At 37.7% G+C, this 14,424-nt stretch overlaps 1 protein-coding gene across 1 annotated transcript in view; it reads right to left on the bottom strand.

Annotated features, from left to right (window-relative positions):
- The window catches only part of SCN7A (sodium voltage-gated channel alpha subunit 7), a 78,567-nt gene that overhangs the window by 59,740 nt on the left and 4,403 nt on the right, over positions 1-14,424 (bottom strand). Inside the window, exon 2 of the mRNA XM_043894747.1 lies at positions 822-1,060. Coding sequence (XP_043750682.1) covers positions 822-1,060 — 239 coding nt within the window. The remainder of the gene's footprint in view (positions 1-821; positions 1,061-14,424) is intronic.

Raw genomic sequence — 14,424 nt, 5'->3', positions numbered from 1 at the left:
AAATAGTAATGTAGAAGTCTCTAGATTAATCTTATTTAAACACTGCATTGATCACATCAGTACTCTGGCCATCACACTAAAGCCATGTTGTCATCTCCATTATCTCATCTTATTTCCCACAATTTACAACAACTACAGGGTTCCAGTTCTATCATCAGCCCATCTCTTCCTTATTTCAGAATTAATCTATGCTCTTGCCTGTTCAGAGAAGATTTTTGCCTTGTAAAAACTGAAGTGTTTCTGAAGCTGTAATTCAAGGTTCTTCCAGCTTTGTCAGTCCACACAGATCTCTGTCTTTTCTAAGCATAATCGTTTTTATCATTTTGTGCTTCTTGCTGAATTGTCAAATATTTAGTAATTTTCTCAAATCATTCTTGGAATAAGATAGGATGTGACTGTATGAATGAATAAAATTTATGAATGAAATATAGTTTGGTTTTATTTCTCTAACTACTGAGTAAGCACATGAAGTTGAACAGTTGAAACTGCTGCACATGTAATTGAAACTTTGTATTACAGTTATTTTAAAATCAATACCCTTAAGTAGCCAACCATCATGCTCCCATAAAATGAAACATTAAGGTATGCCAGTATAGCTTATTACATACAAAGTACAGTTATCCCAAACAAACCAACCAGGCAAATAATCAGTTTTGACAAAAATCTCAAATATGTGTTAAATTTCTTGTCCAGTTTTCTGTAACTTAAAATTACCTCTTCACTTACTCTTCTGCCTTTTTTCATTCTTTTTCAATTACAGTTTTTTGCATGTCTGGAAAATGGATAAAAATATAGCCACAGTAAGCTTAATTAATCCTTACCCTTTTATTAATGTAATATGGGTCCACATCTTCCAATGGCTCTGACACCATTGCTTGAGGAAGATTTCCATAAACAAATGGAAGCTCTTTTCCAACCTCCAAGTCGCAGTTCGGCTTTAAATCTTCTTTGTCTTCCTCACTTGGCTTTTTAGTACTGTGCTGTCCCATAACTTCAAGAGATTCTCTCGTGAAAGGGATCAGGCTCTTAGGTTCTGGGGAAGCCATTTTCAATTTTGCCCCTGCAAGAAAAGTATTTTCTTCATTTCTGCATAAGATTTGGATACAATAAAGAAAAAAATTAAAGTACAAAAGGCTAGGATATGAATGAAAGAGAATGGCAAACAATGCACTCAATGAAAACTCCTGCATTTAAGAGAAATCTGAGTTATTAAACTTGGTTTTGTTTCCCTTAATGTTAGACTTCACTTGTAATTTCATCAATAACTCATTCTATTTCATTTACTCATCCATTGAATCCTCTTTCTTCTACTGAAATCTGCCTTTCAGTTTCTCCCCTGTAACGAAAAAGCTCTAAAGTGGCTACAGACTTTTGGAAGACCAAACCCAATCATTTCACTCTCAGCTGTATTTAGTCACTGACTAGACTTTGCTTCTCTAAACTCAAGTTTCATTGGCTCTGTGACCCACTCTTCTGTATCTCTTCCTACAACTATGATCACTTCCTTTGACTTAGTTTTTCCCCCAAATTTTCAACTTTGATATCCTTTAAAGTTTTGCTTTTCCCTCTTTTACCTCATCTTTTTGGTAAGTACCTAGGCAAACACAGAGTTTAAACTACTATAAATAGGTATTCACCAAGTACATTTCCCAAAACACTCCCTTCTCTCAGTCATCTATGTGTCAATCCACCAATGACAGCAATTTAACAAGTAAAAACAAAATTTGTTGTTTTTTCCCAAGACCAAAACCACTCTTTAACCTAACAGTCATTGTAAAATTACATATAAACGCATTACTTTGAAAATTACTCATAAAATGTTTTTCTTTGTCACTAGTTCCTTAGAAAAAAATAATCTTCCTATAATAATTTTCTATCAGTTATTTAAATATTATCCATTGTTCATACACCTACATCAAGGTAGCCATCTCTGTAATTCTATCTCTGGAATTCTAGTCTTTATCTATTTCAAGTTATTCTACAGGCCACTTGAATTAGTCTTCATTAAATATAATTTCATGTATCAATTCTCCATTAATGAAACTTATTCTTTCCTTTTACACTGAAATATGCTCTTTTGCTGATTTTTTCCAGCCCAATTTCTGTCAAAACCAACTCTTCAAGTGACTCTACTGAGTCAGCAACAACTAACTGATTATTCTTTATACATTCTCTTTAGCCCTCATTGCAATTCTACTATTGCAAATAATGATTCTGTACTTGATATTGCAGCATTTTCTACATGTGTATTTTGTCTCTTATACTGCCTGCCTTAGGTAAATTTATCCTATCGATATGATATGTCCTAAGACAGAAATCACATACATATGTAACATACACACAGATACAGTAATCCAGAATTTTCCTCTGCTGTGTAAAATTGAGTTTTTAAATAATTGAATCTATTACTTGCTATTAGTGGAAAGTGAGAAAAAAATAACTTGGTTAACAATAATGGAGTATAAATCATTGTGAGAATCAAACTAGTACCAGCTTTAAATAAGTGGTTTGTAAGAGATATTTTAACTATACAAATGCTAATCTCCAGACATCCAAGGAGAGGACACACAGTCCATTCTTAATCCTGAAATATAAAAGTGGAAAATAATCACTGGGACAACTCCTTATACTTTTCATGACATCACAGTTTTCTTGGCTTTTCTTTTAATTCCTACTGCATTAGGCATCTAAAGAATGACTTTCTATGCTCACTTCTAAGAATGTATATAGAACAAAATGCCACCCCTGCTTCAACTTTATTTGATTTTTCAATTTAAGCTCCCACCTATAAATTCTATTTCCCAAAATGTAAATAAAAAGATACTCAGTCTATCCAATGGATTTATTTTCCCTTGGTTCAGTCACTTGTGACCACACAGAGGGACATTTTCATAATAGCAATGTCTGCTTATGCCCAAGACTCTCCAAGGATATTGCAAGGATGGGGCGTTAAGCAATTTTAAAAGAGAGAAATATGGAATCAAAATATTAACATATATCAACTTGGAACCCTCTTTGTTAATTAGTGAAAACTAACAATTGCACATCAAAAAATTTACCTATTTTTCAAATAACTTGCTTCAATCATGCACAAAATACTTACTAAAGGACCATTAATAATTGTTTATACACACCATATGTACATATAAACACAATGCTCAAAATCCTTAAAGCTAGGCTTGAATAGTACATGAACCAAGAAATCCAGATGTACAAGCTAGAATTAGAAAAGGCAGAGGAACCAGAGATCAAACTGCTAACATGCACTGGATCATAGAAAAACTAAGGGAATTCCAGAAAAACATTTACTTCTGCTTCATTGATTACACCAAAGCCTTTCACTGTGTGAATTACAACAAACTAGAAAATTCTTAAAGAGATGGGAATACCAGACCACCTTACCTGCCTTCTGAGAAACCTGTATGCAGGTCAAGAAGCAACAGTTAGAACCAGACATGGAAAGAGAAGATTGAAAAAGCTGGCTTAAAACTAAACATTCAAAAAACAAAGATCATGGCATTCGCATTACTTCATGGCAAATAGACAGGGAAAAAATGGAAATAGTGACAGACTTTATTTTCTTGGGCTCTAAAATCACTGTGGACGGTGACTGTAGCCTTGAAATTAAAAGACATTTGCTTCTTGGAAGAAAAGCTACGATAAAGCTAGACAGCGTATTAAAAGGCAGAGACATCACCTTGCCAACAAAGGTCCATATAGTCAAAGCTATGGTTTTTCCAGTAGTCATGTATGGATGTGAGAGTTGGACCATAAAGAAGGCTGAGTGTCAAAGAACTGATGCTTTAAAACTATGGTGTTGAAGAAGACTCGTGAGGGTCCCATGAAGAGCAAGGAGATCAAACCAGTTAATCCTAATGGAAACCAACTCTGAATATTCGTTGGAAGGACTGATGTTGACGCTGAAGCTTGAATACTTTGGCCACCTGATTGTGAAGAGCCAACTCACTGGAAAAGACTGATGCTGGGAAAGATTGAGGGCAGGAGGAGAAGAGAGTGACAGACGGGGGTAAGATGGTTGGATGGCATCACTAACTCAAAGGACATGAGTCTGAGCAAACTCCGGAAGATAGTGAAGGACAGGGAAGCCTGGCTTGCTGTCATTCATGGGGTGGTAGAGTCAGGCACACACGAATGAATGAACAATAACATAGTAATACCTCACACATCAAGTTTTGTTGAGGGGAGTAAAAATGCTTTGAATAAGTACAGTTTATGAAGACACACTGCAAACAACTGAAGTTTTCTCTTACTTACACATAGAATCTTCCTTTAAAAAATTTAATAAGCTTTCAAAATTGTACTCCTTACATGGAGTTCCTTGAATTGTTCCTTAATGGTTCATGGTTATAGGCTAGTATAAACAAAATCACAAACTTAGGAATTAGACCTACATTGAAATCCTAAATTCTGTTACTAATTCTGTTCTGTTCTTAGAGGTCTCAGTTAAACTACTTATATTCTTGAAACTGTCAGTCATAAAATTGGGATCCTACCCAGGTTAAGTTAAGGATAAAATCAAATAATGTGAACAAAGTGCCTAGTACAATGATTGGCACATAATAGGTTCAAAGTAAATAAAAATTTTAAACTGTGATATAATTTTATATCTTGGAATGATTGGTCAAATTTAATAGAATAATAGTATAGTTTAATACACATCAGGTTTTGAAATTTGAACCAAAACAACCTGTCTGCACAAATGTAGTAAGTATATTTTTGCAGTAGAGGAAACTGCCAAGGGGATTTACTTAAAAGTAACTGCAGTATCAATCAATGCTGATTGTGTCTACCAAGAAACTTAATATAACCTTTATCTATACTGAAGGAAAATGGAGGAGGTAGTTACTCTCTCTTCTGTTGTATTCCATGACCACAATCAAAAGGCATGCATGTAAACTGGAAGGTCTTCAAATGGGATCAGAATGTTGATAAAATTCAAATCATTCCATCTATAGATGAGTTATTCATTGACTGTGACCTTATAGTCTTAGAACTTTCCAATCCTAGAATCTTTGAATTGAATTTTCACAGAGTATCATATGACCTAAAGGTTTTGGCTAAACATTAGATAAACTAAACCTATGCAGCACTGAATGAACAAAATCAAAAGCATTTTACAAATATCATTTCATATTAAGTAAAAATGTTTCTTTTATATTTTTAGGGATACATTCTAACTGCTAAGAAACATTATTAAGTTTATGTGTATAGAAACTATTGTCCTTAAAAGTAGATACAAAGGGATGTCATAAACTTATTGCAAAGATGCTACCATTAGTGAAAATATTTTTGGACACCATCTATAGAAACCCCAAAATTTAATTTGTCAGCCAGTATTCTTATTGTATAGGCTTCCCTGGTGGCTCAGGTGGTAAAGAATCTGACTCCAATGCAGGAGACCCAAGTTTGATCCCTGGGTGGGGAAGATCCCATCGAGAAGGGAAAGGCTACCCACTCCAATAATTCTTGCCTGGGAAATCCCAAGGACAAAGGAGCCTGGCAGACTATAGTCCATGGGGTTGAAAAAGAGTCAGACATGACTGAGTGACTAACATACACATACATTAAATGTGTATAGTCCAAATATAATCTTCTTTTTCTTTCTGTTATCCCTTCACAGCACAACAATCTTTGATTCCTCAGTCTGCCACCTACTAGCTATGAGACCTTAATAACATAGCCTGGGTAAACTTTGGAACCCCTCATGCACCTCACAGGGTCATAAACATGAAACCAGACTATACATGTAAGCCTGCTCCACAGCACTGACTACCACTGTTAATTCTCTCTTCCTACCCAGTCAGTTATACCAAAAGACTTCTTTAGTCATAATTTTGATGTTGAATGAAACTACCATGGTTGTTGACTAGATGAATAAATAGATAGTGGACACTATCTTCTATAGTATGATAAAGAAATGCAAGCACTTAATCAAATGAAACTGGCTTGCATATAACTTTTAGACAGCTGAGTGCAGATTATAAATTATTAATCATTAAATCATAATTCAGTAAAAGCATTTCTGTGGGGAATTTATGAAGTATGATCCAGGCACTATGTTTTCTGGTGAGTGATCTTAATATAGCACAAATGCCTGAAAAATATAGAAAGATTAATAGTTAATCTGTCCATTAGACTGCTTTTCTAAAAAATTGAATTGCTAAAGTAAGATTTTGGCAAGAATTGTATCAAAGTCAACTCAAGTTTGGATCATAACAAGTATAATTCAAAACATGCCACATTTATCACCTGATGATTTAAAGTGGCACAGCTAGAAATATTTCTATATACGAGGACAAGAGAAATATTTCTACATGTGAGAACTGACTGAAAGGCAGCTGTTAGGGCAGATCAAACATCTGATGAAAATAGCTACTGTATTCCCATGTGTATATAAGCTCTAGCTGCCAAAAACTGGTTCAGCCTCCACTCCATTTGCTGCATAACTAATACATATTCTTGGATTTTTCCTGTGTTGGAATATCTTTACCTCAGTATAGCTAACATTTTCTTTAATCCAACATTTTCTTGCCCCTGAGATTGTTTCACCCTTTCCTGACTTAAATGATTTGATTTCTGGCTCTTGTCTTTACACCTCTACGGCTGTGTTCCGCCCAGGGTTTAGCCAGTTTTGGTTAATTCTCCTCATTATGTGTGCCAACCCCTTCACAGATCACTGCCTTGTCATGGAGAAGGGACTTGCATAACTCAATGAAGCTATGAGCCATGCTGTGTAGGGCCACCCACAATGGACAGGTCACAGCAGAGAGTTCTGACTAAACGTGATCCCCTGGAGGAGGGAATGGCTAAATGAAGCAGGGCAAAGGCTAACTGAATTCTGCCAAGAGAATGCACTGGTCACAGCAAACACCCTTTTTCAACAACACAAGAGATGACTTTACACATGGACATCAAAAAATGGTCAATACCAAAATCAAATTGGTTACATTCTTTGTAGCCAAAGATGGAGAAGCTGTATGCAGTCAGCAAAAACAAGACAAGGAGCTGACTGTGGCTCAGATCATCAGCTTCTCATAGCAAAATTCAGGCTTAAACTAAAGAAAATCAGGAAAACCACTAGGTCAGCCAGGTATGACTTAAATCAAATCCCCAATGAATATGCAGTGGAGGTAATGAATAGATTCAAAGGATTAGATCTAGCAAACAGTGTGCCTGAAGAACTACAGACGGAGGTCCATAATATTGCACAGGAGGCAGTGAACAAAACTATCCCAAAGAAAAAGAAAAGCACAAGACAAAGTGGTTGTTGGAGGAGGCTTTACAAATAGCTGGAAAAAAGAAGAGAAGTGAAAAGCAAGGGAGAAAGTGAAAGGTACATACAACTAGATGCAGAGTTCCAAAAAATAGCAAGGAGAGACAAGAAGGCCTTCTTCAATGAACAGTGCATAAAACAGAAGAAAACAACAGAAGGGAAAGACTAGACATGTCTTTGGGAAAATTAGAAGTAACAAGGGAACACTTTGCCCAAAGATGGGCACAATAAAGCACAGAAACAGCAGAGACCTAGGAGACGCTGAAGAGATCAAGAAGACAAGGAAAGAATACACAGAAGAACTGTACAAAAAAGATCTTAATTAACCAGATTACTAAGATGGTATGGTCAGTCACCCAGAGCCAGACATTCTGGAGTGTGAAGTCAAGTGGGCCTTAGAAAGCACTGCTATTAATAAAGCTAGTGGATGTGATAGAATTCCAGGAAAGCAATTCAAAACCCTAAAGGATGATGTCATCAAGGTGTTGCATTCAGTATGTCAGCAAATCTGGAAGACCCAGCAGTGGTCACAGGACTGGAAAAGGTCAACCCTCATCCCAGTTCCCAAGAAGGATAGTATCAAAGAACGTGCTAATTATCCAACAACTGCACTCATCTCCCATGCTGGTAATGTCATGCTTAAAATCCTGCATGCTACACTTCAGCATTTGCAAATGAAGAACTTCCAGACATCCAAGCTGGGTTTAGAAAAGGCAGAGGAACCAGAGATCAAATTGCCAACATTTGCTGGATCATAGAGAAAGCAAGGGAATTTCAGAAAACCATGTCTCTGTTTCAATGACTACATTAAAGGCTTTGACAGTGTGGATCATAAGAAACTGTGGAAAGCTCTTAAAGAGTTGGGAATACCAGACCATCTTACCTGTCTCCTGAGAAACCTGTATGCAGGTTAAGAATCAGCAGTTAGAATCCTGTATGGTACAACTGATTGGTTTAAGATTGAGAAAGAAGTATGACAGGGCTGTCTGCTGTCATGCTGTTTGTTTAACCTATATGCTGAGCACATCATGAGAAATGACGGCTGGATGAATTACAAGCTGGAATCAAGATAGGTGGGAGAAACCTCAACAGCCTCAGATATGTGGGTGATACCACTCTAATGGCAGAAAGTAAAGAGGAACTAAAGAGTCTCTTGATGAGGGTGAAGAAGGAGAGTGAAAGAGCTGGCTTAAAACTAAATATTAAAAAACTAAGATCTTGGTATGTGGCCCCATTACTTCATGCAAAGAGAAGGGGAAAAGGTGGAAGTAGTGACAGATTTCCTCTTCTTGGGCTCTAAAATCACTGCGGATGGTGACTGGAGCCATGAAATCAGAAGACAATTGCTTCTTGGCAGAAAAGCAACGACAAACCTAGACAGTGTGTTAAAGGGCATAGACATTACTTTGCCAAAAAATGTCCATACAATCAAGGTTATGGTTTTCCCAGTGGTCATGTATGCTTGTGAGAGCTGGACCATAAAGAAGGCAGAGTGCTAAAGAGTTGATACCTTTGAACTGTGGTGCTGGAGAAGACTCTTGAAAGTCCCTTGGAAAACAAAGAGATCAAACCAGTCAAGCTCGAGGGAAATCAACTCTGAATACTGTTGGAAAGACTGATGCTGAAGTTGAAGCTCCAGTATTTTGGTCATCTGATGCAAACAGCTGACTCATTGGAAAAATCCCTGATGCTGGGAAAGATCGAGGGCAGAAGGAGAAGAGCGCATCAGAGGATGAGATGGCTGGATGGCATCACCGATGCAATGGACATGAACTTGGGCAAATTTGGAGGATGGTGAGGAATAGGGAGGCCTGGCATGCTGCAGTCTATGGGGTCCCAAAGAGTTGGACATGACTGGGAGACTGAACAACAACATATGTGCCTAACTTAGGATTGACCTACTTCAGGTCCCAGTTCTGGGCTTTTTGGTGGCTTCAGACTTCCTGATTGCTCAACTCTATCCTCCCTTAGTTTCCTTGTCCTAACCCATCTCAGACCCCTTGTTAACACATTATTGGAATATGTTATCTTACAGAAGACTCCCCTGGTATGACGGTGAAGAATCTGCCTGCAGTGCGGGAGACCTGGGTTCGATACCTGGGTTGGAAGATATGGCAACCCACCCTAGTATTCTTGCCTGGAGAATCTTCACAGACAGAGGAGCCTGGCTACAGTCCATGTGGTTGCAAGAGTTGGACATGACTGAGTGACTAAGCACAGCACATGTTGCAGAAAGTGACTGCAAACACTCTCAAAAATGTATCTCTCAAGTCTCTCAAAAATATATCTGCAATCATATATGTTTATAATTCTATATTTTAGCTTTTTGGTTTCAGGTATGTTTTTAAAAAGTGAGCTCTAATTTTCCTTTAAAGATTGTTATTGCAGTTTGACATGTCATATAGGGCAATAAATTTAACCATGGTGTTTCCTTTTGACATTCATTTATCAGTCATTTGTGGAACATGTATTTATTAAGTGCCAAGCACTGAGCTAGGTATCAGTGCTGTAAATATTAATAAATTATAGTTACTGAATTTAAGGACAATGGGAGACAGACTTGTTAACAAATAAGAATCAAGTTATCTTGGTTATCTCTGAAAATTATTATTTCAAAGCAAAAGATATGCAAATTAAAATCATCTCCAACACTAGTGGGTCTGGATTCTATAGAGAGTTCGTCAAATTTTCCAACAATGAGAATTAACATCTCTCTTCTTTGAAGAAAGAAGCACAGTCAAGGACCTTAAACTTCAGAATGACACCGTCAATACACACAATAGGAAATCACAGCCAGCATCAGTTAACAGTCTATCTGCATCTGATTGCAAATTGCCTGAGAACAAGGAACAGGAAGCTTAGTGGCAGCTGAAATACCAAGAAGGGATGCAGATCACTGGGTATAGGATCCCAATGAGGGTGTCCAAGCTCAACAAAAAATACTATTCTGACAGTGATAAAGGCAACAGAAAGCCTGATTGCCAGGAACATAAAAAGTTAAACTAATTCTACCCTAAACAGTCTTACTTGAATCTTCTAAGAAAACAACTGCTTTGGTTTCCTACCAGTGAGTTTAGGAAAGTGGTCTAACTCAATATTCTAAAGCACTCAATGTTCCCAATTTTTCTAGGTATTCTCAAAATTTCCACTGCTTTGTGAAAGTGGCCTCTGGGATTTCTGAATTACCCCTTGTTACAATGAAAAAATGAGCACATTGTAATGGAACTGGAATCTTCCTAGAATTGTACTTCTCATGAACCCAAAGATCTGTTAGGTCATTAACCAAAAATTCCTGGCCAGTAGCCATATTAGGGGTTAACAATATAAAAAAAAATTACTCTTTGCCACTTCCCAAAGGAATTCAAAGGGGCTTTGTCATGCAACTAGATTCTATATGTTGTCTTCAGTCCTAAAGTCCTTGATGCAACTAGTTCCCCTGAGGTATAAGATATGATCTCAATATTTGTTTTAAAAATACAGAACTGGAACTATGCCTTGGTGCTCCTGGGACCATACACAACCAGTTGACCTCCTTAAGCATCCTCTCAATCTGCAGTGAAACTGTGGATTTTCTTAGCCCTTTATTTTTGCTCAGCTTCTGACCAGCGGAACTAAGCTCATAGATCCACAAACGGTGCCCTAAATCTGCAAATCAGATGGAAGAGCTCTGGACCAGTTGTCATCTAGGGCCAACCATAAACCTCCAGCACCTACTCTGGCTCTAGGTTAGCTTGAGATGGGCACAAAACCTTCAATAATATGGTCCTGGGTGGCTGACTAGATGTGAGCGTGTCAAACCTGCAGTTTATGAATCCTGAGGCCTCTGAGACGATGGGGAAGGGGAGAGGATGGTAGCCTTGGATCAACATCCCAATACTGAGGGTTGTAGGGAAAGAATACCTTCTTACGCACCTGACTTGAATTATATCAGCTCTTGACTGGATATTAGTGCTAATATTGAAAATGTAGGAGTCAGCAGCCCAACCCAAACAGACAATTTCAGAGTATCTTGGGCTAGGGCCCCTTGGGATGAACCTAATGCAGCCTGCTAGAGGGAAAGATTCCTTGGCTGATAGCCATGCTTCATCTAACCACCCTCATAAGGCAAGCAAAGACATCATTACATGTTGTTTTATGTTCTCTGATATCCCAAGTATGTGAGACAGACGAGGCTTATACCAGAACTTCTGAGGCAAATACTTGTTTTAGAATATCACTTCTCCAAAGGATCAAATGCTTTTCACCTCTCTGGACCCCTTATCTCCCTCAGCTCTAGAATTTTCCTGATTCTGTGGGTGTCTTGACCTTACCAGATGTTGCCATTCTGCCACATATGTCCTAGTGCAAAACAGGTCTAAAGTTTGAAATAAAACATGCAACCAGAACATCCACCTTATCCTGTTGCTCCCAGTTCCCCCCAAGATAATAAATCTAACTTTTCCCTTCCACCCTTTCCTTTTGTTTCTGACCCACTCAGTTTCATAGTTCAGTCGCATGACCAGGAATCACAGGGTTCTTGGGACAATTTGAGTGTATTTTTGTTGCTGAGAACTAATCATTTATGCCATTCCCTGTCCGTTTCAAAAGAAAGCATCTGAGTTAGATGATGAATGACACAGTCACTCAACCAGTCGTCTCATGCTCAGCCCCTCTGTAGCTAAGCTCCCAGGAAGAAGGCTGTGTGGATAAGCAGCATTCTCAATCAGCAACTGCAGCTGCACCATCTTAGAGATCACGAAGGCTGGGAAAGAAAGGGGCTACCAGAAGTCAGTGTTTTTTTCTCTCTCTCCGTATCCTATTACTCATTGCTTCCCTGTCCCTCAGTTCAATTCCCAGAGCACAGCCTACCAGTAATGCAGTCAAGCTGCGAAGACAGATACTGCACATACAGGAGGTGACTGTCCAGAGCACTCACAGCCTCTTCACTTTCATTTTTCCCACCTGAAGGAATTAAAACTACTGCATCTAAGTAATCAACCCATATGCTTTCTGGGAAGACAGACTTGATCCTAAGCATGAGAAACAGATGCTAGAAAAGCTTTGTCAAAGGGAATTATGAAATGTTTTACTCTGTACGGGATAATATATATATATATATATTTATTTATTTATTAATTCTCTTAATACATTTACCAAAAGATTTAGTGTGACTTACAAAGGTGTAGACCTGTACAGCAAGATAATTCAAACTAAAAAAAAAATGAAGCAAAAATTAGCACCATAGATCCATAGAGAAGGGATAACAGCAAATGTCAATTTCACTCTGACAGGAAATAGGAAATAAAGGGTAAAATGACTTCTCACATGCTTTCCAAGCTATTTTGAGACAATTATGCTATTAGACAAGGACAATGCAGCAAGCCTCTTGCACCAATTACAGTCAGATAATTGCAAAAAATGTAATGATAATAGTAACAAGGCTGTAAACATTTGGAGACTAGAATGTACTGCATGCGTAAGTGAGGGAGACAGAGTTAATGTAATGATTAACTGGAATCTCTGTATTGTTGAGAATATAGGAACCACACCTGCTTTAGTGAAGAATTTAGATCATATTTCTATTCATTGGAGCCTTTTGATTGCACTTCATAGATGTATTATGGCTTATATTTCATCTTTCCCAGTTTCTGTAATGACTCACAGCTAAATTCTCTGATGCAAAGCCCTTTCACCAAGAGTTCTCAATTGTTTTTTCTTCCCCAGGGTTTAGAACTCAAATGATATTAGATGCATTGCTTTTTTCTCATGAAGGATACAAAAATATTTTAATTGTCTTTTAAGAAGCATCAGGAAAGATGAGTCATGGTATTTTGAAAGATATGGTAAGATTAAAACAATCAATAATTTTAGCAGTAAAACTCTAGAGACATATTGGAGATTCTTCCCAATGGACACCATCTTTGGCAGGCTAGGATACAGAAGTAATGGGCCCTCTCACGGTTCAGTTGAGAGTGTAAACAAGTGCATTTTTTTCTGAAAGATTGCTTGACAATACTCCCTAAAACAATGCTGAATGAACTCTTTCACCCAGCAGTTAAACTGCCCTATGAATATGTTGCTGAAGTTTAAGTTCATATGGAAAGATTCACCAAATAAATTATTTAGTGAAAAATATAGTGTTGAGAACAGCTTGCATTGCATTCAAAGAACATCTTTGAATAAAGTGTTTTAGATACACAGTGGCATATATGCTTGCACATGCATGATGTTTTCCCTCTAAAAGGAAGAAACTGCTATGTCTATGGAGAAGGACTGAAAAGGTGTCAAAGAGCTCTGTTGCTTTCTTGTTAGTATTTCTATACTCATGCGTGCTTGCTCACTCAGTCATGTCTGACTCTTTGTGACCCCACGGACAATAACCCACCAGGCTCTCCTCTATCCATGGGATTCTCCAGCCAAGAATACTGGAGTGGGTTGCCATTTCCTACTCCAGAGGATCTTCCTGACCCAGGGATTGAACCCGTGTCTCTGGCGTCTCCTGCATTAGCAGGCGGATTCTTTACCACTGTGCCACCTGAAAAGTACTACTTGAACATAATTTACCATGTACATGCATTATTAAAATCCAGAAATGTAAAGTTTACACACTGAGGCTTGGGGATAAAGGAGATTGACCAGAATAATGCCAATCCACCTGGAATTTTATAGCTGTCTGTTCCCCAGGACTTCAGCCTATTTCTTTTTCTGCTTTGGGATCATATTTTTCACTTCAGTTGCTTACTTCCTGTTTAGCTTTGATTATCTGACTCCTACACTTGGACCTAGATTCTGCCTGTAGCTGTGGTCATCCTGATTTGGCTTCAATACATCCACTTAATTCTGGACTCAACTCCCTCACTGTGACAATTTCAGCCAGCACATTCCTAGAATATGTTATTCTGCAGAAGAAAGTAGTAAATAAGTAATTTTCTCAAAAATATAAGTATGCATTGCCATTTTGCTTTGATTTTATTTCTTAAGAATTGTTTCATTCTGGGTACTTTTCTGGATTTAAAACTTAGGAAAGAAGTCTTGGAAATAAATAAGTACCAGCAAAAATCTAAAGGAATACGTTCCATCTTTCCTGCAAATTAAAAGTTCTACTTTGGGAAATGAAGTGAAAGGTGAAAGGGTTAGTTGCTCAGTTGTGT

The sequence above is a fragment of the Cervus elaphus genome, chromosome 33 (assembly GCF_910594005.1).
Source record: "Cervus elaphus chromosome 33, mCerEla1.1, whole genome shotgun sequence".
Lineage (NCBI taxonomy): Eukaryota > Metazoa > Chordata > Mammalia > Artiodactyla > Cervidae > Cervus > Cervus elaphus.
The sequence above is the reverse complement of the archived record's forward strand: the minus strand, read 5'-3'. Positions and strand labels throughout refer to the sequence as shown.